The sequence below is a fragment of the Micropterus salmoides genome, unplaced genomic scaffold (genome assembly GCF_014851395.1).
Source record: "Micropterus salmoides isolate LMB-PRFRI ecotype aquatic unplaced genomic scaffold, ASM1485139v1 Ms_hic_scaffold_10, whole genome shotgun sequence".
In the NCBI taxonomy this organism is placed as follows: domain Eukaryota; kingdom Metazoa; phylum Chordata; class Actinopteri; order Centrarchiformes; family Centrarchidae; genus Micropterus; species Micropterus salmoides.
In genome coordinates, this window is record NW_024040041.1 from 17,817,032 (window position 1) to 17,840,941 (window position 23,910).

Sequence of the window (23,910 nt, forward strand, 5' to 3'; positions counted from 1 at the left end):
AAGTGATGAAAAGTCTTTTATTAAGAAGGATGGATTTTGGTAAGGATATGGCAATTGATATAAAATGTCTATTAAATATCAATAACATCAAGTTAATGATATCAAAAACTGAAAACGATGTAACCAGTTGTGAACATAAATATATATTTCCCAATAAGACAAAGCAGAACTAAAATCAGACAATGAATAAATAGTTCATATGTTAATAAAACCATGAGAGACAACATCAAACTAAAATATGACTGGTCCAGTGATGTGACATGTGTGTGATATACTTGTAACAGTCAATAATGCTCACATCTGATTGGACGTCTCATCCTTCATTTGCTTGCGTAGGGTCTACATGTGGTTCTCCCATGGTTACCTGTACAGAGAGAGTTGGGTTATTCTAGTGTTAAACCATTAAACCAACATTATAATACATTTTAATGCATCAGTACTAAAGAATACCATCATGGGAACAAATTTAAACCAACTCTCTCCGATTCCTTTGAGATTAAATTTGTGAGGTACGTTACATTGAAATAACTGGTTATTTACTATGATGTGCGTGACTGATTCCTGAGAGATGTTTGCAGAGATGTGAGCGGCAGCGTTGTTTGACGAGGCCCCTTATCACTGTGTATGTATAGATGCTTTTCATAAAGACATAAATGGTTCTTAGAGTATGATGGATGGGAGGCAAATAAAAAAGCCCTCAGGACTGGAAGCTGTCATCGTCAAAGACTTCCTCTAACGTACCTGCACCATTAATAGTGGGTAGCCTGTGGGTAAATCTGCAAGTTCATACCTTAATATACGCACTACCTGCAGTACACAAGTGTAAAAACACATACATAAATACAAGTACTGTAATGCACAGAAGTACAAACTTCCCCATGAACTATGTACAGGCTCGTATGCATGTTTCTATACAATCTAAACAATCATGCAAACCTCCTGCTGCGGCAGGCATCCAGGTCTTCCTGTAGCAAAGAGGCTCTCTTCTGAAGGAAGTTAACCTGCATCACAGACAGACAATGCAGCAATTGGCACAGAGTAATCTTCAAAAATGTACTCACTCCAATTAGTTGTGTGATTAGAATGAGGGAAGTAGGAAACCAGTGCATCAGAATACAGAAACTGGGAGCGGAGAAGGTATGATGGCTTTGGGTCAGTTGTGCTTTTGGGTAGAAGGGGTTAGCTAAGTAGGGGAGAGTGGAAGAAAGGCTTGGTTGTTGAGTCCAGGGATTACAGCAGGGGTTGGGGGTCAGGAGATTAGGGCAAAGGGGTTAAGGCACAGAGGGCAGATTATGAGCCAGGTTACTTGAGGTTAGGACGCTGCGAGAGGCGGCAGTGCCATTCTTTTGTTTTGTTTGTCTTTTGGCTACAAAGTGTGAGTTTATTTATGAAGTGTCATTGGCTGAAGGGAAAATAAACCCCATCTACATTTACACGGCATCTACAGCCTGGCAGAATAATCACGGCTCCGAAAGAATCTGTATTGTTCTGGGACTACCGTACTGGAGCCAAGAGTACATTCCTTTCTGTGGGGGAGACCTCAGGAAAGTTCTAGCATTACATTTGGCCTTTCACAGTGGTGAAGTATATGCAATACCCCACCGAAATGTGGTCGGATGCCCCCAGAGACACGAAAACTCTCCCCACCTTTTTTTCACAAAGTAAAAATAATGCACTTTAATGTGCAAAACCCAAGACATAGCCAATGAGAGGAGAAACTGTTCTGGTCATGAATTACATCTTATAAACGTATCTGATCACAGAACTGTGGTTAGTGCACTGAAATGGGACCTTGGCAGACCTATTTGAACAAGGCAGGGGTTTATGATGAACCCCTTTTACAAAAACTTGTACTGCAGGGTCCTATCGTCATTAGAGAAACCTCTATGTTGTTTACAGTGTAAAAGCTGAGAAAATGATTCAGTGTCAAAATGCTCAGAGGAACCACATGGGTATATGAATGCGAGGTTTGATTGTGTCATCTGATGGAGAGACAAGGAGAGATTAAAGTTTATGAAAATGTACTGGCATTAGGACCAAAGCCATCTTTGCTGCCATCCAAACAAATAACTCTGCATGTAAGAGTTATTTGTTTGGATGGCAGCAAAGTTCATCAGGGTTATGTTTATGATAGTTTTGATTGATTAATTAATAACAAGGGAAAGACAGAAGGAAATCACAAACTGAGGATACAGACTGCCAAAACAAACTGTTACTTTGACAACCCTTGAAAAACTGTGGAAGTAAACATCTAGAAGATGTTATTAAAAAGATATGGATTAATAAAAGAGAAAGAGACTATATTATGTAGGTTGAAAATGAGAACATGAACCCCCAGGCAAATTTTAACATTCTCCAAACTAAAGTCACCAGATTGAATGTATCAGCATGTTTGTTCTAGTCCTGCCTGTATCTGATCTGTATCTGGCAAACGGTCAGCTCTCACCTGAGCTTTCAGAGAGGTGATGGTGTCTTCCAGTTCTTGTCGGAGCTCTGCTGGCATCAAACCTTTGATCTTCTCCTCGTACTCCTGACGCACCACAGTCACCTGAGAAGACAGAGGCAGGCCGACTGAACAGTGTCAGGTAACTTAAAGGATCTGCCACAAGAAATAAAGCAATAAATCCGTATTAGTTATTAAACCATAAAATTAATACATATGCATTATCTGCCACCTGCACAGACAGTAAACTGTTTTTCTTGACTCTGACACAATTAAAGAACTTTCAACAATGGGAAAGAAGCTCATTAGGAAGCAAGTGAATACTATTAAGCCATTAAAAGCATTGCTGAATAAGTGCTTCTGCTGTCCATTCACATACACACTCGCATGTATGCACTTCTAGACACCAAGTGAGCAGCTCCCTTGGAGGAGACACACTGACACACAGACTGTGGGTATCCCCCTCTTTATTCATGGCTCAGAGTATTCCCTCGCTCTTCACAGCTCCTTCACATCTCCGCAGGGGGTCCGCAGACTGGCATGTCTCGCTCTGCACAACACCCCCTACTGGCTGCTGATGACTACAGCCAGATCTGATACAATGCCTTTATAGGGCCTGTTACACAGCTGGGTTTGGAAGACGACAGGGCCGTGGTGGAGGGCAGAACACATCAAACGCAGCAGCAGCTCAATAGCTTGCTAGCTAGCTAGCTCCACTGGGGAGGACTGGAGGAAGTCTGTCTGGGGCTAAATTACACTCTACTAAACCAGAGTCTGATTATAGAAGTTGAAAAGGGTTTGGTTAGCGCAACCCCCCTCCATTACCCACAAACACACATGAATGGACACACGCACACATATACAGACGTGTGCACACACACACATGCACAAACACAGTGCTTTTACAGAACTGTTAAAGCATTTACAGCATTTTTGAAAAGAGTTGCTGAATCAATTAATTCGGAGCTTGATGAATCGTTTAACAGAGTTCGAGGAATCAACAGGGCCTGTTAAAAGCAACAGTTTTCACCCACATATTTCAAGGTGTAACCAGGGGAGAGTCTGAGCATTTCAAACGAGGATAATGTCTTTGACAGAGCCAAATGTCCATCTAACATTAAGCATATCCCCACGCTCCCCCACCTCTCGTCTCATCAGTCCGGCCTTTCAAGTGAAGGGAGCGTGAACGAGGTGAGGGGGAGGGAAAAAGATTGGTTTTGCTAAAATAATTTTCCTGTTGTGGATTTAACTGATTGTTCTGGCTTTGGCTAATTAATCTTCCTGGGCACAATGAAAGGGATTGGGAAGCACTTCAAAGCAACCTTCCAGTATAAATGATCCCAACATGAAGCAGCTCACTTTGTCTCGGCACAGTGTGCAGTAGATTAGTCTGCCGCAACTTTGCCAAATTTTCAGGCTCCTTCTGCCCTATTCATTTGAAAGTGTTGGGACAATAATATTGGGCCTAGAGTCCATCAGTTTACAGAAATATGTCTTTTTTCTTTCTCTCTGAGTGAGAATGAAGTGAAGGATAATTTGAGAGTGACTGGTTTCAGAAGCTTTAATTTGAATGTCCAGGAGTTAAAAAATCAGATGAAGCTACGGGAGTGTGGATTTTCAAAAACTATCTATCTATAGCAGCTTCTGTAGTCATAACAGAATGGCAAGCCAAGACAAAACACACTCCGCTACCTCAGACCGAAGCAATAAACAATGGTTGAATAAACACATCCCTTACCAACCACTCTGAATATAAGTCTAGATTCTTCAAAAGCCACTCTCCTTAGTTTTGCATTTTTGGTCCATGTATGGTGCAGTTACCGCAGCAATGAGAGATCCGCTCTGCCTAAATTACAAGCTCTTTTGTGGCAATGCTGTCTCCCTTTTCCTTCCCATACATTAGAATGGGCACCACTACAACAGAGTATTCACCGGGACTCACAGAGAGCAACGGGGATGACTGGATAGTGTACATACAGTCATAAGAACTGATCAAACTAGATAAGCCGTGAATGTTTGTTTTAGTAACAACAGCAGAGGGAAGCCCAAACTAGAACTGATGTATTGTGTGATACAGTTAGGTTTTGTATCTGGCATCTGTCCTAATGACTTTGTGGTTTACTGCACTGAATGGCTGCTGTGGCCGTTGGTGTGAGAAAAGTAAAATATCGTTATGTTTTGTGGTTGAATTGTAAAACCGTACATACTATACTTACTGCATGCAGATTTGCATAACTCCTTTTCTGTATATCGACATTAACCTGAATGAATAAGATTTCTGCTCTTGCTTCCCAGTGTCAGACCAAAGCATTTGCAAACACATCATTCCACAGTAGGTCTAACTAAAGCTTAGCCATAGTTTACTGTGCATTCTGTGTGGGCGGAAGCAGCAGCCTTTCTTATAACATCTCCGTTGTGGAAACGTATGCAAGAGTAACAGATACAAAAAAATAAAAAAAAAGCAGACAAGGATAGGTAAAGTACCAATTCAAATTTCTGACTTCACTGTGTCGCTCAGTGGTGTTAAAATTCAAAACAGGTGCATCTCGCAAACTAACCTAAGATGTCTGACTGAGACATTGTTCCTTCAGATTTGCATCCTCTCGCCTCTTACAAGGTCCCTCTCCCTCTCACATCTCTATTTTTCTTTACGCAAAAACACAAATTTTTATCCTCTTTCAACATCTTTTTACAGCAAAGGCATGTTTGTTTTTCTGACAGTTGGCAGGAGGCATGTGATGGCATCTGAAAAAAAAAAGAAGCATCCTCACCATTAGGACAGATGCCGGTGCCTTTGAACAATACTGTTGATCAAACCCTCCATGAGGTTTTGGTCATTGACGGACTCCAGATGAGAGTGAACAGGAAAGAAAACAGAGGAAGGAAAACACGGAGGGGAATAAAATGTGCCACTATTTCCTAAAGCAATGAAAAGGGACTTTGACTTCATCTACCAGAGCTCTTTTTAAAATGAGATTTTGTTTGTTCCTGATGAAGCTTGATTCTCTAGTTTTGAAGACTGTGAGGAGCGGCAGTCGTTTTCCCCTCCCAGTCATCTTAAAATGACACCATTTCATCTATATATAGTCTTTAGATTGTGGTTCAGACTTTCCCTTGCGTTTGGTACTGTCACATGGCGTGGTTTTTGACAGCTGCCAGCAGAAAGGAACAAGCCCTCAACACTTTCAATGTTCAAATGAAGTTTGTCACATCGTTGGGAAGCTTGATGTATGCTAATGAAGTTGGGGTGTCTGTGTGTGCGTGTGTGTACCGGCTTGCGTGGGACGGGTTGGGGGGTGAGTAGCTGCTGGAAAGACATTTTTGATATACCCCCTTGTTCCAAAGTGACAAAAACCTTGTCAGGAACAAGGGGGAACATCAAAAATGACGCCACTCACAAAGTTTGCACCTCCACATCCACTGAGTTGGCAGTCAGAGTGTTCACCAAGGAGCAATTTGAATTCAAAATGCTTTGCTGCAAGAGGGGAAAAAAGAAACCGCTTCATAAAAGTGAAAAAAAGAAAAAGGATAAGGCAGGAGGAGATTATAAGTGGCTACAGATCTTAGTCAAGTTGTTAGAACTATGGGATGGATTGTAGCTGCTGATGTAATGTACCTGAACAAAAAAAAAAAGCACACAGGAAAACGACTGAGTCTACAGAACTTAAGTTCAACTCCTCTGCATTTTTATGTCTGTATCAATAGTGAAAACAACAGAAATTATTTATTTTTTATTTTACCAAGCTCCCATGTTGCAGGAGAACACATCTCTAAAACTTGTACAGTTCACTGTGCCCACTGTATCATTATGTATTTATACAAAGAGGTGTACTCTTCAGCATTCTGCTCCTCTCTTCAAGGAGAATTGAACCACACAGTGAGCTGCTGAGACGCCATTTTAGAGTGGGGGAGCCTGCGAGGGCCCTGCAAGTGTGAGGCAAGCAACATCTGTGTGAAGTCTGGGCAGAAAGGCTGTTTTTGCATGTGAGGGCTCGGATTACAAAGGCAAGTCTTGGCAGATAAACTGGGGCAATATCAGTTTGAGGAGACTGAGAGTGGAGATTTATTGTCTCACACAAAAAAACAAACAAAAAAACAATGCACATATGATGACACTAATGTAAAAACATACAGCAGAAGGACTGTTTTCCTTCTGACCAAGCAAACACCATGCACACTCAAACACACGCACCTGACCTTAGGTGAGAGCAGGGTACCAAGGAACAATGACAATGGATGAGAGTAAGGTTGCAATGTCAGGAGAAGGATGGGGACTTGAAAACAACTTAACAGGTACAACATCAACAGATTTAAAAAAAAATACTGAAGGCTAAAAAGCAGACTGATGTGCAGAGAAACTACTGGATCTATAAATTGAACAATTGAACCATACAGACTAAATTTAAAAAAAATGATTTTTCCCCCTCTGATTTATTTTCTGTAAGGTTTGAAGAGATGAATCTATGTTGTTTTCAAGGAAATGTTTGTTTTTTTAGTAACGCCAAGAACCTGCCTATCCTATTAGCTGGGCGCAGGCATTTTAAATGTCTACACTGCCACTGCCTCCTCTTTCTCTGACAAAGACATGCTTTATGTCAAAACATCAGTTGCTGCACCTTATTAAAAAGCTCTTACCATAACTGTGTGCTTCAGATGAGATCGCTCCACATCCTGCCTCAGCTGTCTCTATCTGTTGAGGCATCAGTTTTAGCTCCGAGTTGGCTGATGTGCTGAAATTCCTTGGTTCTTTTATTCGACTATGGCACACTTCCTGTTTGTGTCTCTGCTGCCAAGTTTGACGTTGCAAAACATTCTGCAATAAATTAGTTTAATGTGTTTGTGGTAGATAATCAAGTACCTAAAATTGGTACCAAATGCTTAGTCAGTTTCTTGGTCTTGTTTACTCATTTACTTTCTGCAGCATTTTTCCTATCAGTATCAAAATCTGTGTTTCTTACTGGCGCCAGTATCAAAACATTTCAACCATAGACTAAGTTCTATAGACCACAAGCAAACCGTGGGTTTTAAAGTGCTTCATAAAAACATAAATAATAAAATTAACTTACATTAATAAAAAAAAATTAAAAAACAGTTTGCACAGTGGAAAACTTGGAAAATCAGACTTGTTAGCATCTCGAAGCCAACATTTGATTGAACCTCATATACCTGATGTTTACTTTATGGCTTAATGCTCTATACTCTGTACTAAACACTAACACCAACCAGCAGCGTATCTGAGGTAATCGGCAAGATGCTGAAATATTGACATCTCTCTTACTTTGTGTCACTTGCTTAATAACTATAAGGGGTTATAAAATGTGTAAACAATATGCAATAATGGTTGCTAGGGAACTTGTTGAACGTGTTGAAGCATCAGAAGATTTACTCTTCACCTTGAAAAAGTACTTTTTTTTTTAACAAGTCAAGGGATTTTGCCAACCTTTGGGAAAACTTTTCACCAATAAATCAACTGATTATGTTTTCAATGATGGACCACAGAGTAAATAACACTAAAACAGTGACCTAAACCCTTATCCAGACAAAACGATCTGACATTATAGGAGGCAGATTCAGGGGTCAGCTCCTCAGGAAACAACGTGCAGCGCCTCTTTGGCTGAGTCAGTGACCAACGGCTCCTAACAACCACTGACCCCTTCCCGCAGATTTGTGACGGCCAGACACTGAGGTGTGTGACGAGTGTGTGAAGTGTGTACAAGGGTCAGTGGGCGGATCAGATGGGACACAAGAGAATGAATGCCTTGGTGTACATACCAGCATACAAAGAACTGCCTCCTGTGTGAGTGTAGTCATTATTGCTTTCTTCTCTGTGTGTGTCAAGGTCAAAACAGAGCCTGATTACAGGGCATACTGGGGAGCCACGGGGAGTGTCTATGTGCGAGTATGTGCACACAGAGGCTTCCCTCTGAACACAGGCGGTGGTGGCATTCCTGGCCCTAGGCGCTGGCTCTTGAAGCAAAATCTCAAGGAATTTGGGAAATGTGTGAGGGGGCATATCTCTGGCTCTGAACAGGAGGACGAGAGATGGTAGAGTGATGAGGAGAAGGCACAAAGGAAGGAAGAAGCCATTATTTTGTCTTTTGTGGCCCCCTGGAGGGTCTAGTAAGGATGGCAACTGAGGGGCGAGGGGCGAGGGGCTAGGGACATCAGGTGATTTGGGAGCAGAGATGGGTGTTGAAGAGGTCAGCAAAGAGAATCGAGAACCAAAAAATGGATAGCATGATTAATAAGAAGTCAAAAAGAGGTTATGTGCTTGCGAGAAGCAAAATGAAGTGTGACGAAAAGACTGAGGGCAGCGGGTTGAAAGAAATTAATGTTGGGCAGCAAGAGTGATGCAACGGTAATGGTGGGGAGCAAAGCAAATGAGTTTGAATAAGAGGCAGCCTGCCTCTCTTGGACATGCCTGAAGAGCATGAAAAGTGAGAGATGGAGAGAGAAAAAAAGAGCAAGTGTATTACCTTCTCTTTCGTCTCCAGCTCTTTGCTTAGCAGCTTCTTCTCTGAGCAGTGCAAGTGCCTCTGTAGACTTTCCACCTTTTCCTGCAGAGCCTGGGGGGAGGGAGAGACAGTCAGTGTTGTCAGCTGACTGACGGGAAAAGAAAAGCATCTAGGGATCTGCGTAGTGTAATGTGTAACCGACGCACAGAGGTATACATTAATCTACAGTTACATATGAACTGGGTGAGAGTCACGCGCTGAATCTGGATGAGAGGAGTGCAACTTCTGAAAACAAGAGCGATGAAGATGCACAGAGCCAATGATAAAATATTCAAGACACAAAAAGGTAGACAGAATGGGGCACAGAGACGAGAGATGCAGCCTGTGATTAGTCTTTGCGTCTTAAGAGGCTAATAATAAAGTCATGGCAGTAATTACTGGCAAGCTGGCCCTATTTAGCCCAAACTCATTTCTAGACAAGGGCATACAGAGAGAGAGACTCGCTCACTCTGGGAATTAGCAAACTTTCTAGAGTTGCATTCCTTCAAGGATAATTATTTCTTTGGAGGTAATAAGGGAGATATACTGTATCATTTAGCAGATAAGATCCCCCCCTTTACATGTACTCAAATAACTGAGTAGATCAAATTTCCCCATAGGCGCCAATAAAGAATTTAATAAATTTTGCTCTGTAAGATTCAGGCAAGAAAGAAATAAAGAAAATGCACCGTATGTGTGTGCACGCATTTGTGCACTACATTTTTCCCCTCTCTGCCTATAAGTGATAGCAGTGGAAAGAAAGGCGCAGTTCCTGCATGCGACGCAGAACCAGATGTTTTGAGTGCACATGTGGACACTTCATCTTTGATTAGTCTACATGAAAAGCAGAGTGGGTGTGTACGGGGCACTGGCTAGCATCAATATCCTCGGCGTCTCTCCCCAGTGGAGTTGAGTGAGGGGGCCAGGTGTTGCCTCGTCGATTCTCAGAGCTAGAGGGAAACACAGTCCAGGTGATAGGCATGACCGGCCTGATCTACAACCCACTACATTGACATAAATCACACATAGACTGTTAGGCATCAAGGCCAGGCTGAACTTCTGGGTAGCAACTTTCTGAGAATGACTGACTCAAAAGGGTAGGGAGGAAATCTTTGTTGTCAGTTAGATTGTTAGATACAGTAGATCACAGTAGCTAAAAGTTATTTTTTGACATTTAATCATTTCCTTTTAATAATTTGAAACATCAAGACTACACCACAGTGTGAACTGCATCAATGCTGGTAAACTGACTTTATAATGTACAGTGGCTAATTTAGGCCCCCGGCAGATGGATTTCTAGATCAACACACATTACTAGACTATTACGGTTATGGAGCATGTTGAGGTCACTTTTAGCTCTGCAGCATGAAAGGCATCCAGAGTGTTGATCCTATTAATCAGGGCCAGTCACGATCCCATCACAGCCCACATCTCCATCCAGTGCAACCCCTTGCTTTCGATTTCATCATTTAATTTTGTTTATTGGTGAATCAAAGGCTCAATGACACCAGAAATGCATTTTTAGTGGATTTGACATAATTTCTCACACATTTTCTGACTGCAGTGACTGAGTGTGAGGTTTCTACATTTTCTTTTGGAGTTTTTCCTTATCGAAGGTCAAAGGATAGCAAGGGTTGTATAGATTGTAAAGTCTTAAGAGTTGCAATTCTTACCCTTCCTTCTTCCAACACTTCCACCACTGTGAACCTAACCTCACCTCCATCTATCCATCTCTGTCCCCCTTTAAACCCACTTCTGATTCCCCACACTGTGACACAGCATTTCTGGACCAGGTCTTCTGGGAAGTAAGGCTGACTAGTGGGCCTCACTGGTGACGTGTTAACCTCTTTCATGTGGGTTCTGTATCTGATGAGCTCAAAATAACTCTGAGGGTAGACATTGGGCAAATTCTGCTGATGAATAAAAGCGCTTTGTGAGTCAGATAGAGCCTCGGAAATATTTATGTCATTATCATGGTCAGACATGATGGTCTTATGGTACTGGGGGCTGTGTTGAGGCATAGAGCAACTGATATCACACTAAGTTATGGCTACAGATATTCATTCAAGAAAAACACTACAATAAAGCTCAATGAAGTAGAAAATATAGACACCTGTGAACACCTGTACAGCCCCCCGATGCAGTTTGAATACCAGTGTTTGACTTTGAATTTAATCCAGTGCTAGCCCAGGGGCAAACATCTCAAATGACAATGAATTTGCATATTTATATGGCTAACACTAATAACAGTCGTTTATGGAATAATATGAAAACGACACACAATAAAGTCTGAAGACGACTTGCCACTCCCAGGTGATGCAGCTTTTCCTTTTTGTCATTGATCCCTCATTTTAGTCTAACTTCCTGGCTGTCTTCAATCTGTTCTTTATATATACAGATGTATTGCAGGCAAACACGTAAACGCTCAACGTACACGCAAGAAGCAGGTTGTTTCTAAAGTATTTAGTGTGTCAAAGTGTGTGAATGACCCTGTATAGAGGACCCTGCTTAAGTTTCTCCAGATGCTCAGGGTGATATGGACTTTATCAGCCATGCAGACTGGGATCATTGTGAACAGGCCAGGAAGAGGGGGAAATCAGATTTCCTCATGTAGAGGTAGCAGGAGGGGGTGTGGGAGGAGGGAGAAGAGGAGGAGGAAAATTACAGGTGAAAAGAAAACAAAATACAAAGCAAAAAGCCTGGCAAGATAAGACAGACAAGTGACAATATCAGGAAGACAGAAGGAAAGGAAGACAAAGTTCAGATAGGTGAGAATGAGAGAAGATACTGAGGAACATGAAGGACAGAAACACGTGGCCGGAGTGAAGAGACGGGGCAGCAGTGTACCTCTGCAGTACAGTCCCTCAGCTGGGAGCTTGAAGGCCTCTCTCACCTCTCCATCAGCAGTGCGCCTCTGCCTTTCATTCCAAACTTTGGCTCAAAGGATTAGCGAGGCACACGCGCACCAACAAACACACCGCTCAGAGCGATCCATGCAGGTAGAGGCATGCATTAATATTAACAGCAAAAGTTCTAAAAATGCGAGTGCTACACTCAGTCAAATGAGTGTGCAATTCCAGTGTTGTATGCACACACACACAGCCGCATAGACACACCAATGCCTGAGTCATCTTTCCTGGGTGGTCCTCCTGCTCAGATAAGGCAAGCATGTTTCCCTTGGGTGAAGTAAAAGCAACAGAGGGCAGAAAAAAAGGCAAAAGAAGAAAGAAGGGAGGGAATAGTGGGAGGAGGGGAAAAAAAGGCCAGGGGCCTCTTTAAACTTGGTGTTTTGTTAGGAGCCGAGCTGCTCTTCATGTGCGGCGGGGCCTTCTATTTGCAGCGTGCTGTCAGAAGTTTCTCCCAAAGTCTGGATTAAAGAGCTCCTCTAATGACACTGAGGCTGGACGACTTCAGAAAGCAGCAAAAACCTCACACTGCACTGCCTCCAGCCAAGGAGACACACACACACACACACACACACGTAAAAAGGTAACAACAGATCCATACACAAGGGGCACGAAGCACACAGAAGGAGATAAGCAAAGAAACAGTATGTGGAATGCGCCCACACACACACAAACACACCAGCTTTAGTAGAACAAGGTGGTGTGTGTATGTATGTCTACTGATCTAATAGTAAATAATAAAGGAGGTGCTAACCTCAAGGAGAGGTGGATGGCCAGAGAGATGAGCACAGACTCTTTTATCTGCACTTTTATCAAAGGATTGTGGGAAAGGTAAAGAAGTGAGTGTAAGAGAAGCTGTAGGAGGAGGAGGAGGAGAGAGGTCTCCCTCCTGAGGTGTTAGAGAAGTGAAACTTTTGCTTTGCTGTGTGTCTGTGTGTCTGTCTGTCCATCCGTCCGTGTGTAGGATTAAAAAGATCTGGTTTAGCAGGTCGACCAGAACAGCCCCTCTGAAAGATCTCACTGATATTGGTATGAATTGCCTTTCTTTCAGTACTTTGATGCTTTTCAACACTTTTCCCAGAGTTGATTTCCAACTGAGGTGCAAACTCTCCTGAACAGCAAATAGAACAATTATCTCGTCTATTGCAATATGGACACAGTTATGGAGGCGTCTTTCCTAGTACTGATGAAAATAGTAAGACAATTGCTGTGGTAATGAAGACATGTTGCAACCGAGCTATGCCCACAGGGGGAACACGCTGTTCTCTATCTTTTTCGTCTACGTCTCCTTCAGCTGCTGTGAGCTACAGTAGAAAGAGAATAGGAAACAACTCTGAAATACACGCCATATGCTCTGTGTGTGTATTTGTGAGTGTGTGTTTGTGTGTGGGCTTACATACATACATTCTGTTTATCAAATAGTATATCATTAAATTAAAGTTTAGCAAAACTTGCAAATGCAAATTGCTGCCTAAAAACTCTTGACAATAACTTAAAAACAAAAACAAACCCCCCCCAGATAGATCCCTGTTTCAATTCAGGACTAAATTAGCTGAAGTCATTATTATAACCTGTTTACTGCTGGCTGCATTAAAGTGTAGAGTATTTCTACCCCCCGGCGATCACACAGCTTTAATTACGAATCTGGTGTCTGACTTGTATTTTGTGCTCTCAAGCATTCTGAGATGTTTGGGAAAGTAACCTTGTTAAATGTGCATGCAGCACCTTTTCACTTCCATGATAAATTAATAAATTTTAACTCAAACTCCTGGACTTTAATAGCTCCTGTGTTTCAGCAGGTTTTCTGCTCATGTTCAAATCTTTTTGCACATTCAGAGTCTCTCCCACATGTCTGTGTTCTCTGACAAATCCAGAAAAAAAGTAGCAATATTACGAGACTAATAATACTAATAATAAGTTGAATTTGTATAGCGCTTTTCACGAACTCAAAGTCGCTTTACAGAGCAGATAAAGAAACATGACAAAAAAAAAAAAAAAAAAAAACACAGCTAGGGATAGGCAGAGGAGAAGAGATGGGTCTTAAGGCGGGACTGGAAAATGGTGAGGGACTCAGAGGTGTGGATCTCATGGGGGAGGGAGTTCCAGAGCCTGGGGGCTGCCCTGGAAAAGTCTCTTTCCCCAAAACTGCTGGGCTTGGGGACGTAGAGGAGACCGGCTGAGGTGGATCTGAGGGACCGCGAAGGTTGGTAGGGGGAGAGGAGGATAGTGAGGTATGAAGGGGCCAGGTGGTGAATGGCTTTGTAGGTAAGGACAAGGATTTTGTATGTGATCCGGTGAGAAATGGGAAGCCAGTGTAGTTGTTTTAGGACTGGAGTGATGTGGTGCCAGGATTTGGAGCAGGTGATGAGTCGTGCGGCTGAGTTCTCGACCAGTTGGAGTCTTTTTATGTAGATTGAGTTGATACCAAGGAGTAGTGAGTTGCAATAGTCCAGCCGTGAAGAGATGAAGGCGTGAATGAGTCTTTCAGCAGCAGAGGGTGTGAGTGAGGGTCTGATTTTGGCAATATTTCGAAGGTGGGAAGAAGGAGGTTTTAATGACATGACGGATGTGGGGCACAAGGGAGTGGGCTGAATCAAAGATCACTTTGGAGGATTTGGAGCCTATGAGGAGGAATTCTGTTTTATTGATGTTTAGTTTGAGGAAGTTGTGTTGCATCCAGGTTTTAATCGCTAACAGACAGGAGTTGATGTGGGAGTGGGGGGGGTTGTGGGGGGGATTTGGTGCTGAGGTAGATCTGGGTGTCATCACCATAACAGTGGAAGGTCAGGTTGAAGTGGCGGAGTATCTTACCAAGGGGGAGGATGTAGATGATGAAGAAAAGGGGGTCAAGTACGGAGCCTTGGGGAACGCCTTGGGTGACTGTGACTGTAGCAGAGGTGTGGTTATGAAGAGAGATGAAGTGGGATCTGTTGGAAAGGTAGGAACGGAGCCAGGTGAGTGCAGTACCTTCGATACCAAGGTCTTGGAGACTGGTGAGCAGGATGTTATGGCTCACAGTATCGAAGGCTGCACTCAGGTCAAGAAGAATAAGAATGTTGAGGGAACCGGTGTCAGCAGAACCAGATTGGAAGGGTTCAAATTGGTTATTGGCTTGGAGATGAGTTTGTAATTGTGAGGCGACTATACGTTCGAGGGTTTTAGACAGAAAGGGGAGGTTGGATATTGTTGTGTATAGTGATTAAGGGAAGAGGGATCCAGACCAGGTTTTTTAAGAACTGGGGTGACACCGGCAGTTTTGAAAGCAGAGGGGACGTTTCCAAGGGACAGTGAGGAGTTGAAGAGGTTAGTGAGGTAAGGGGAAAGGAAGGGGAGGCATGACTTCATAAGAGGAGTAGGGAGGGAGTCAAGTGAGCAGGTAGTGGGTTTGGAGGAGCTGATGAGTTTAGAGATTTCAGGGGTAGTGACCAGGTCAAACTGGGAGAGGAGGCAGTGTGGAGGAGAAGGGAGGTCAGACAGGATAGGGGGAAGAGGGTCCGTGGTAGGTGCTGGAGTAGGTACTGGGAGGTCTGATGCAAGGGATAGAGACTGATAAATGGTGTTGATTTTATCAGAGAAAAAGTGAAGGAATGAGTTGCAGAGATCCGGAGAAGAGGTAGGGAGGGTGATGGTCCGAGGCTTGATGAGGTTGTTCATTGTGGTGAAGAGGGTTCTAGGGTTATGACAGGGGTTGGAGAAGATGGAGGAGAGGTAGGCAGATTTGGCAGCAATGAGGGCATCTTTGTAGGCAATGAGGTGGAGTTTATAGGCTTCATGGTGGACTGTGAGAGATGATTTTTTTGTCAGACGTTCAAGCTGGCGGCCAGTTTGTTTCATTTTCCGGAGTGTAGGTGTGTACCAAGGTGACGAGGTGTTAAAGGTGACGGTTTTCGTTTTGAGGGGGGCCAGAGTGTTAAGGGAGGAAGATAAAGCGGAGTTGAGGTGGTTTGTGAGATCATCAGGTGAGGTGAGGGTTGAGTCCAGGTGGAGAGTAGTGGAGAGCAGGTCAGAGAGATGGTGGGGATCAATGGATTTAAGGTTGCGGAAGGTGATTTCTCTAAGGAGGCGGGGGCGTGCGGTTGAAGAAGGAATGGTGAACCGTATCAGTTTGTGATCAGAGAGGGATGTTGCATGAGAGTGAAGATGTCCAGTATAATGGTGAATTCTGATGACAGCTTGCAGGTGGGGGAGTCTATATGGATGTTGAAGTCACCGAGTAGCAGCAGACGTGAAGAGAGAGATGAGGCTAGAGTTAGGAGTTCTGAAAAATCAGAGAGGAAGGAAGGGTTTGGTTTAGGTGGCCGGTAGATGAGGATAACTGTCATGGAGGAAAGAGCTTTGAAGGCGAGATATTCGAATGAAGATACTGAGGGGAGGGTGAATTCGGTGATCCGGAAGTTCTGATTGTAAATGACGGCAAGGCCGCCACCATGACGGGAGGGGCGGGGTTTGCAGATGTAATTGTAGTCAGTGGGGGATGCTTGGTTGAGAGAGAAGTCGTCATTGGGTTGTTGCCAGGTTTCGGTGAGCAGACGGAAATCCAGCGTGTTGTCGAGGATTAGTTCATGGAGGGCAGGGGCTTTATTGTTAATCGATCGGGTGTTGAGGAGGGCAAAGTTGGCATGGTGAGAGGGTGGTGAGATGGGGGCAGGCTGGAAAGATCTGAGGTTGTCCCAATTAACAGTGCGTGTGGAGGGGTAATGCAGTTGAGGAGGGACAGCGAGGGAATTTGCAAATGATTGGTGAATAGGTATAGGTGAATTGTGAATAGCGCTGTAGTCCAGTCCGGGTTTTTTGTGCAGCCTGTCGGTGCGCTCAGCTCTATGTAATGCAGTGGGGGAAGCGTTCCGATGACGGGGGAGAGGTGCGACAGAGCGTGCAGGGGACCAGATGGATGGAATGGATTGTCCGTGGTGAAGATAAACAAACTTGCGGCGAGAGCTTCTGTGGATGTAACGGGGTCGTCGAAGAAGTCCGAGCTGTTTGATGACTGGGATGCAGGATGGAATGGAGTGGTTGATTAATTCGACCAGTTGCAGAGTTGAGTATTTAAACATGATGCCGAGCGGAGGGACTGAGAGCTCCGTGTTAGCAGTTAGCAGTGGACTAGGGACACAGAGATGGATGACTGATGTAAGTGCAAAATGATCCACGGCATGCCAGGAGGAGATGAAAGTCGCGGTCCAGGCTTGCATCTGGTGGAGGATGCCTGTGAGAAGGGCTAGGAAATCAGGCTAGCCGCTGATGCAGCTAGAATTAGCCACCACACGTTGGATGAGCACAAGCAGCTAGCTAGCGGCAAACCGACGAGGCAGTAGTCTGGTCAAGATGCCCAAGCGGCTTCAGGAACCAGCTGAAAGGCTGTCCAAAGGTAGGGGTACAGTGAACACAAACACAACAAAACAAAACAGGAGCAAAGGAAGGAATAGCAGACAGAAAAGCGGTGAATAAACAGCGCCAGCGTCCTCTCACGTAGGCACGACAGTAGAGAGTCAGAGAGTAAACAGTAATTACTAACGTCATCATTTAATGAGAATTCATAATAAATTTTAATTCTACCTGCCCTATACTCTGCTGCGCATTACTTTATTGCTCCGCTGGTAGTATCCCCTTCAGACCGTTTGGAAAACGAAATGAACTGAAAACACTTGAAATCTCACCACAAATCCACGTTAACTTCAGCACCTCTGATCAAGTGCAGCTCACGGTCCCAAACAGAGCAAGCTGGCAATTCCGTTTTTAGATGTTTATATCGCAAAATCTGATTACTATCACGGTGTACTCCGGTGTTGCATTAGCTGAGTAAGTCAGTTATACATTTGTTTTTCACTGTGTGAAAAAATTGATGTGTGGCGTGACACCATGTGAAAAGTTTTTATATGATAACATTAAAGTACCAATTAAACCCAGCAGGTAATATTTGCTAGCCTCTGAATTAAGCAATCGGCTCCATGTAGGCAGACCTCTCAGTCTTTAGCAGTTGTTGGAGCAGCTGATAGTACAGGCCAGAAAAGACGTCGAGCCATCTTTTAAAACTACTTCTGCCTACAGCCCAAATTAATCTATACATGGAATTCATCAAACACAAAAGCTCAAGACATTAGGACATCGTGGTCTCTTTGTACTTAGCATTAGGCTTGTGGTTTAATGAGTAATTTCCGTTTGTTGCCCATGATTGGAGCATGGCCTCTATGAGGTTTTCTACTTCCCACGTTCCCTAGCTGCATCCTGGAATGTTATCTCTCTCCTACTTCCACCACCTCTTATATGTGGATCAAACACTGCCGGGAATCTGCCGACAGCTGGAAAAGTCATCAATCAGCCAACACCAGGCACACATATACAGTCGCATGAACACACACACAGACATGAAGGCAGATGGGTGCATACACAGATACATAAAGAGAGTCAGAGTGAAAGAGAGAGCCTTCACACATACAAGTACAGATCTGAGATGAGATATTTCTAGCTGACACCAATGTTAATATAAAGGACAAAACAGGCCTGAACTAGAAGTTGGAGTGCAGCCTTACTGACAGCACTACATTCTACTCACTCCTTTCAAGTATAAAGAGCACAATCGTCAGACAAGAAGACAAAGAATTCTAGAAAGTAGTTAAAATTTTACAGCAAACACACTGGCTTTGTAAATTAGACTAGACTCAAAACATTAGTAGCCATTTACTACTTTGGTCCTTTAAATGCCGCATCAAGCAACTTATAACTCCAAAACTAATTTAAAACAACAAGCCCTGATACAATATGAGCTTATCAACTTCTTACAGATAATATGTTGGTAAATAATTGTTCACTTACAAAATCAGCTGAAACAAAGCAACATGGATATGCCACTGGAATTCTCCATCACCTTTTAACTGCAGCTTAGTCAGCTAACACTGGAGTTAAATACTGTATGTAAATCTCTTTGCCTTGCTAATGTTTAATGTTTTCAGTCACTAAGTGAGCTGGGAGCAGTTACACATAACTTTATATGTACAGGCGCTGTTTTGGTTTATTAACAGGACACAGAGACTAAGGTGTTGCTTCTCAGTGAGACTGGCAGTAACACCCTTCCATATTACAGGGAGCAATTTGATTTAATGTTAAAAAAAAATAAACTTTGAATAAAAATTTTAAAAGTAGTATTCTCACATGCACTTGAAAAAGAATTTGACAGAAACACAAGGGGGCTTAACAAACTTCAACTAAACAAATGTGCAATTTAAGTTTGACGTGAAGAACATGGACATGTGTTGAAGGACGTGGACAGACTCGCGAACAGAGAAAACAAACACACACAAATGCATACAGACAACGACTGAAGCAGGTCTTTTCCTCTGCCTCAGAGGGTATCCAGTACAGCTGTTCTTGATCCACTGCTGCCATTCCTTCCCACAGGCAAAGTCATCCTTTCAACCCCCTCAGAAATTAATGCATATATAACTAAAGAGCTACAGACAAACTGCAGCTGCTACAACTAGCCCCCTCGGATGTGTGCATGTTTGTGTGGATGTGTGCACAGGAGCCTTGTCCCTCGTTACTGGTACTGCATAAAAGCAAAGCACCTAGATCATATGGACTCCATCTATACTTGACAAAGAAATACAGCCCACACTATCTAGTGTACAAAGAACAGTGCACCTCATATATTCAATCTCACCCTCAAACAGAGTGAGACAATGGTCACTGTTGCATTATGTAATGTGTCTGCTGTCACATCACCCAGAGGCCACTACAACAGGACTTTCTCTTTGACTAGCACTAGAAGTCACTGCTGGATGGGCCTGGATCAAATGTGCGTATCCCTGTCTGTGTGTGTCTGTGAAAACTCTGGGCCTATGTGGGTGTAAGAGAGAAAATGCAACGCTATTGAAAGATGTATTGTGGACACAAGGGAACTAACTCAAAGCTATGGTCTTGTGCAAGTTTGAGGGATAGAAATATACAAATAAAGACTTAGTGAGGAGAAAATAGGAGAGAGTTATAGTTATAGTTAGTATATGTAGCCCCATGTATAAGCATGAGACATGAACACTAATTTATAGATGTGTGCGTGCGTGCATGTATGAGTGCGCGTGCATGGCAGCATTCAGCAGGCAGAAAGACAGGAAGCACTGCTGTGGGAGCAGGAACAGCGGTGCTGATCAAAGCCCAGGCGGGTGACACTATGGGCGGAGTGCCATTGTTTATTCACCAGCCACCTCTCCCTTTTGGCAGGGCGAGGTGAGCATGTGTGCTCATGTATGTGTGTGTGGAGACAGAGTTTGAAAAAGAAAGAGTTCGAAGATACAAAGCTGGAAAGATAGTGTGTGTGTGTGTGCGCGCGTGCGCATGCGTGCGAGAGAGAGACAGAAGAGACAAGGCCAGTGTGGGTGTGTGTGTCTTTGTACCTTTCTCTTGGCAGGCTAATGTGGGCTTGAGTTCTGTCAGATTTGGCAGCTGCACATTTCAGGCACACACACACACACACTCTCGCACACACACAAAAACACTGCCTGCGTGCATGGCCCCACAAACACACACCATGTACTCAAGTAATCCCAATAACCTCACTGTTAAACTTCACATTCACCTCAAGCCCCTGTGTTTCATCAAACCCAAAAATCCATCCACAAATGGAGACCCTTTACCAAGATACCACATGTAGGGAAACAGATGACATGAGGAAGTGAATAATCCACTAACCCAAATGCTGGCTAGGTCCCAGTGCGCTACACTAGCTTCCTCTATATTGGTTCCCATTCCCTTCACCTGATATGAATAGACTGAACAGATGAAAGCAAATACAACTTTCATCTTGCTTTCACCTTCCACAGTCCTTTGACACAGGCCTGCTTCCAATGCATTAAAACTGCCCACTCCTGCCTTGCACACCGTTATGGGATAACTGGTAACCTAAATATAACTGACTACAACACCACATAAGAGATCACTCATTGGAAACAAAGGCAGGATGTAAAGTGAACCGTTGGAAGGGGAATTTACAAAACCTAAGCTTCTCTTTATTTACTATCCAGTGTTTGACACTGAAACTTCCTGTTCCTGATGGATGGATGTGTTTATGTTACGTCCACTAGCATACTGTTGAATATCACAACATGCAGTCTATAAATGAACCAGAAAACCATAACAATGACCAAAAAGTGGCTAAAACCTGCAGAGTTTGGCTCAACAGTACAAAAAGCCCTTTCACATTAAAGAAAGAGTCATTTCTTACAATGTTAATGTAAACAAAAATCTAATTACTCTTTCATTTCCTCACATAACATCAGAAGGCCAAAACACAGGACAGGAGACTCGCACTAAAAAAACCTGTGCAGTTTGCAACACACACTTTGATATTTAGTCATTTGCTTTTCAAACAGAGTAGGGCCAAAATTCTGCAGCTAGTGTCCCAGTCTGTGACAACACCCGCCAAACAGGCACACACACTCAAACACAAAAATACTCCTCCACCTAAATGTCACCTATACAAAAAAACTTCCAGATAATGAGCATACTTAACTGCACTACTGTTACTCTAAAAAAAGGGGTTTACGAGATAAAAAAGGTCCCTGCAGTTAACACCCACATTTAAGAAGTCACAAGTACAGTAGAGCCACAGGGAGCTAAATTCAGGCTAGAAATGGCAGAACAGGGCTGGCGAGGAAAAAAGAAAAAAAGGGACATCTGATCTGGTGCGGCGTGCATTTAGAACAACTGTTTTGGGATTATCTCGACTCAAATGCACGGCTAACTTTGATGTTATTTTCTTCCCCTCCCATTGTCTGAAGCCCCTCGCTCTCTTCATAATCCAAGCCCTTTGAAGTGAGCAGCATGGAAACAATGTCAGCAGGCGACACACTCCCTCCGATGGCCCACTGACAGCTCTCCGCCATTTCTCCCCCCCCCCCTCATCTCCCCCTTTCTTCCCCTGTCCTTCTGTTTGCTGTCTCAATCCTCAAACTTTCTCAATCATTTTGTTGGTTTTATCTCTCTTTCTTCTCCTTCACCGTTTACCATCCCAACCTTCTCCTCTCCGAGTCCCTTTACTTTTATGTTTACACCAACTCTTTTTCTGTTATAATCTGTCCTTCTATTTGCTGTATGACCAATCTTATCTTCCTCTCCCTCATTGATTGTCTTCTTCCCCTCATGTCTGGCCTTTAATAAGCAACCATTAATTGGAGTCACATTAGTGGGTGGTTAATACAGGGCATCATAATAATGAGGACACAGATAATGGAAACCTTCTGTCTGCTCCCAACATAGACGCTAAGACCTGTGTCTTGAAAGCAGGGGAGACAGCATGTGACTGTTCTGTCATGGTGCAGTTACAAATATACCAAAGCTACAAAATGAGCCAGAGTCAGTCTCACCAACTCACCCTAAAAGTGACACTTAAGTTCCCCATGGGACGCCATGAGATAATGACAAACATTTCATGGAAATTATAGTAAATAAGGGATTAATTATTGTGTAATCTGCATGTAACTGAATTATAGAATAATGTTTGTGTTTTTGTCCTCCATTTAGACAACAAGCAAAGATTGTGAATGGATAACTACTCCTTTCAGTGAAACAGGAACATAAAATTTATTAAATTAGTTGCTCATGACTGAACACTGGGTGACACTTTAATGCCTCATGCAGACTACACGACTTTAAGCGTTGGCCGATCGTCGTGCTGTTCACACTACACAACTTGCCGTCTTGTGATGGGAGTCTTAAAGTCGTTGTGGCGTTTACACTACGTGACTTATCGGTGACAGGGGGTCACACACTACACGAGCTGACAACGGCTGTGTCACCCGACGCTGGTCTCCAAATCATGTTTTGTCAACAAAACACATGTGAAATGGTAAACGGGAAATGACGCGAACCTACACGCGAACCTACACATGAAACAGCTGCTGTTTGTTATTATTAAGATACCAATTTTAAAGACAAAAAATCTGGTTGAAAGAATGGATTAGCACACGCAGGTAGCAGGGATTGTCTGAGCTACAGAGAGAGCTGGAGGGGAGTAAAAAGTGTTTTGCGGTGAAAAAGTAGCTGCCTGCTCTCATTGGCTGGATGTGGATGTCGAGTCGGCCGACTCCTCCAGATATTTGGCATGCTAGATATCTGTCAGACGTCGGCGATGTGTCAGAAATGTGTCGGGAAACCGTTTTGACGCGTCATTGAGTACTTCACATATAATGACTGGTGACCGCTGATTTACTCCTGATCACAGCCGGACGGTCGCCGAGCTCACAGAGCGGGAAATTGGGATAAAAATCGTGTAGTGTGAAATGTAGTGTGAAACTTTTTGTGTCACTTAAGCATAAAAAAGTCAGCAGCTCATCTTCTACAGTGCTTTGCATGTGTGAGGTTCCCACTGGAAATGACTTCCTGCAGCTTTTTTGATCATAATCTGAACACATTGTCACAGTGAATGTGTTTGTATATGAAATGAGTAAAAAGATGGATTCTGAAAAGATCTGTAGTTTATTATAAGCCATCAGCCTTCATTGTCAATAATCTGGACATTTCAGACCATTCTAGGTGTGGGGCAGTGCTGGGACTAACCATTTCAGTGCAAACTGGCCGCTTTAGGAGAAAACTCAGGTCTGAGCAAGGGGGGCCTGGGCTACCAGGGCCTGGAAGGAGAGGAAATCTAAAGGGAGGCTCACAGACCTGCCTTCTTACTATATGAGGCAGCTGCAACCACAGACAGACAAGGTTGTGTTTGGAAACATGTCCTGATTCCAGACACAACAACTCTTTATTTAGTGTGCCACACCCAATCAACTGGCACTGTGTCCCAGTCTGGTTGCTAGGGCAAGAGGCAGAATATAAAAGGTCCTGTGAGTCCAAAAGAGAAATCTGCATGCAGGAGGATGAAGATCATGGAAAAGAACGGACAAAATTAACAAAAAATATCATTTTATCTACACATTTTTAAAGAGTTTTTAAAAGAGACAGTTATAGGCAGGAGTGTTTAAAGCTTCAGTTTTCCTGAATTATCTATGGCACGTTAAATGAATGACCACTTGTTCTAATCTAGTATCTAGTCCAATTATTCAAAGTCAAACATTTTTCATCTCTC

The 23,910-nt window shown here is 43.3% G+C and overlaps 1 protein-coding gene across 3 annotated transcripts in view; it reads right to left on the reverse strand.

Moving 5' to 3' along the window:
• Positions 1 to 23,910, reverse strand: part of cep112 (centrosomal protein 112) — a 103,468-nt gene continuing 79,558 nt past the window's right edge. For all 3 annotated transcript variants that reach the window (XM_038700131.1, XM_038700122.1, XM_038700115.1), the window contains 4 exons: positions 8,920 to 9,009; positions 2,447 to 2,548; positions 937 to 1,001; positions 1 to 364 (listed from right to left, as the gene is read on the reverse strand). In XM_038700131.1, coding sequence (XP_038556059.1) covers positions 361 to 364; positions 937 to 1,001; positions 2,447 to 2,548; positions 8,920 to 9,009 — 261 coding nt within the window. In that variant the 3' untranslated portion in view covers positions 1 to 360. The remainder of the gene's footprint in view (positions 365 to 936; positions 1,002 to 2,446; positions 2,549 to 8,919; positions 9,010 to 23,910) is intronic.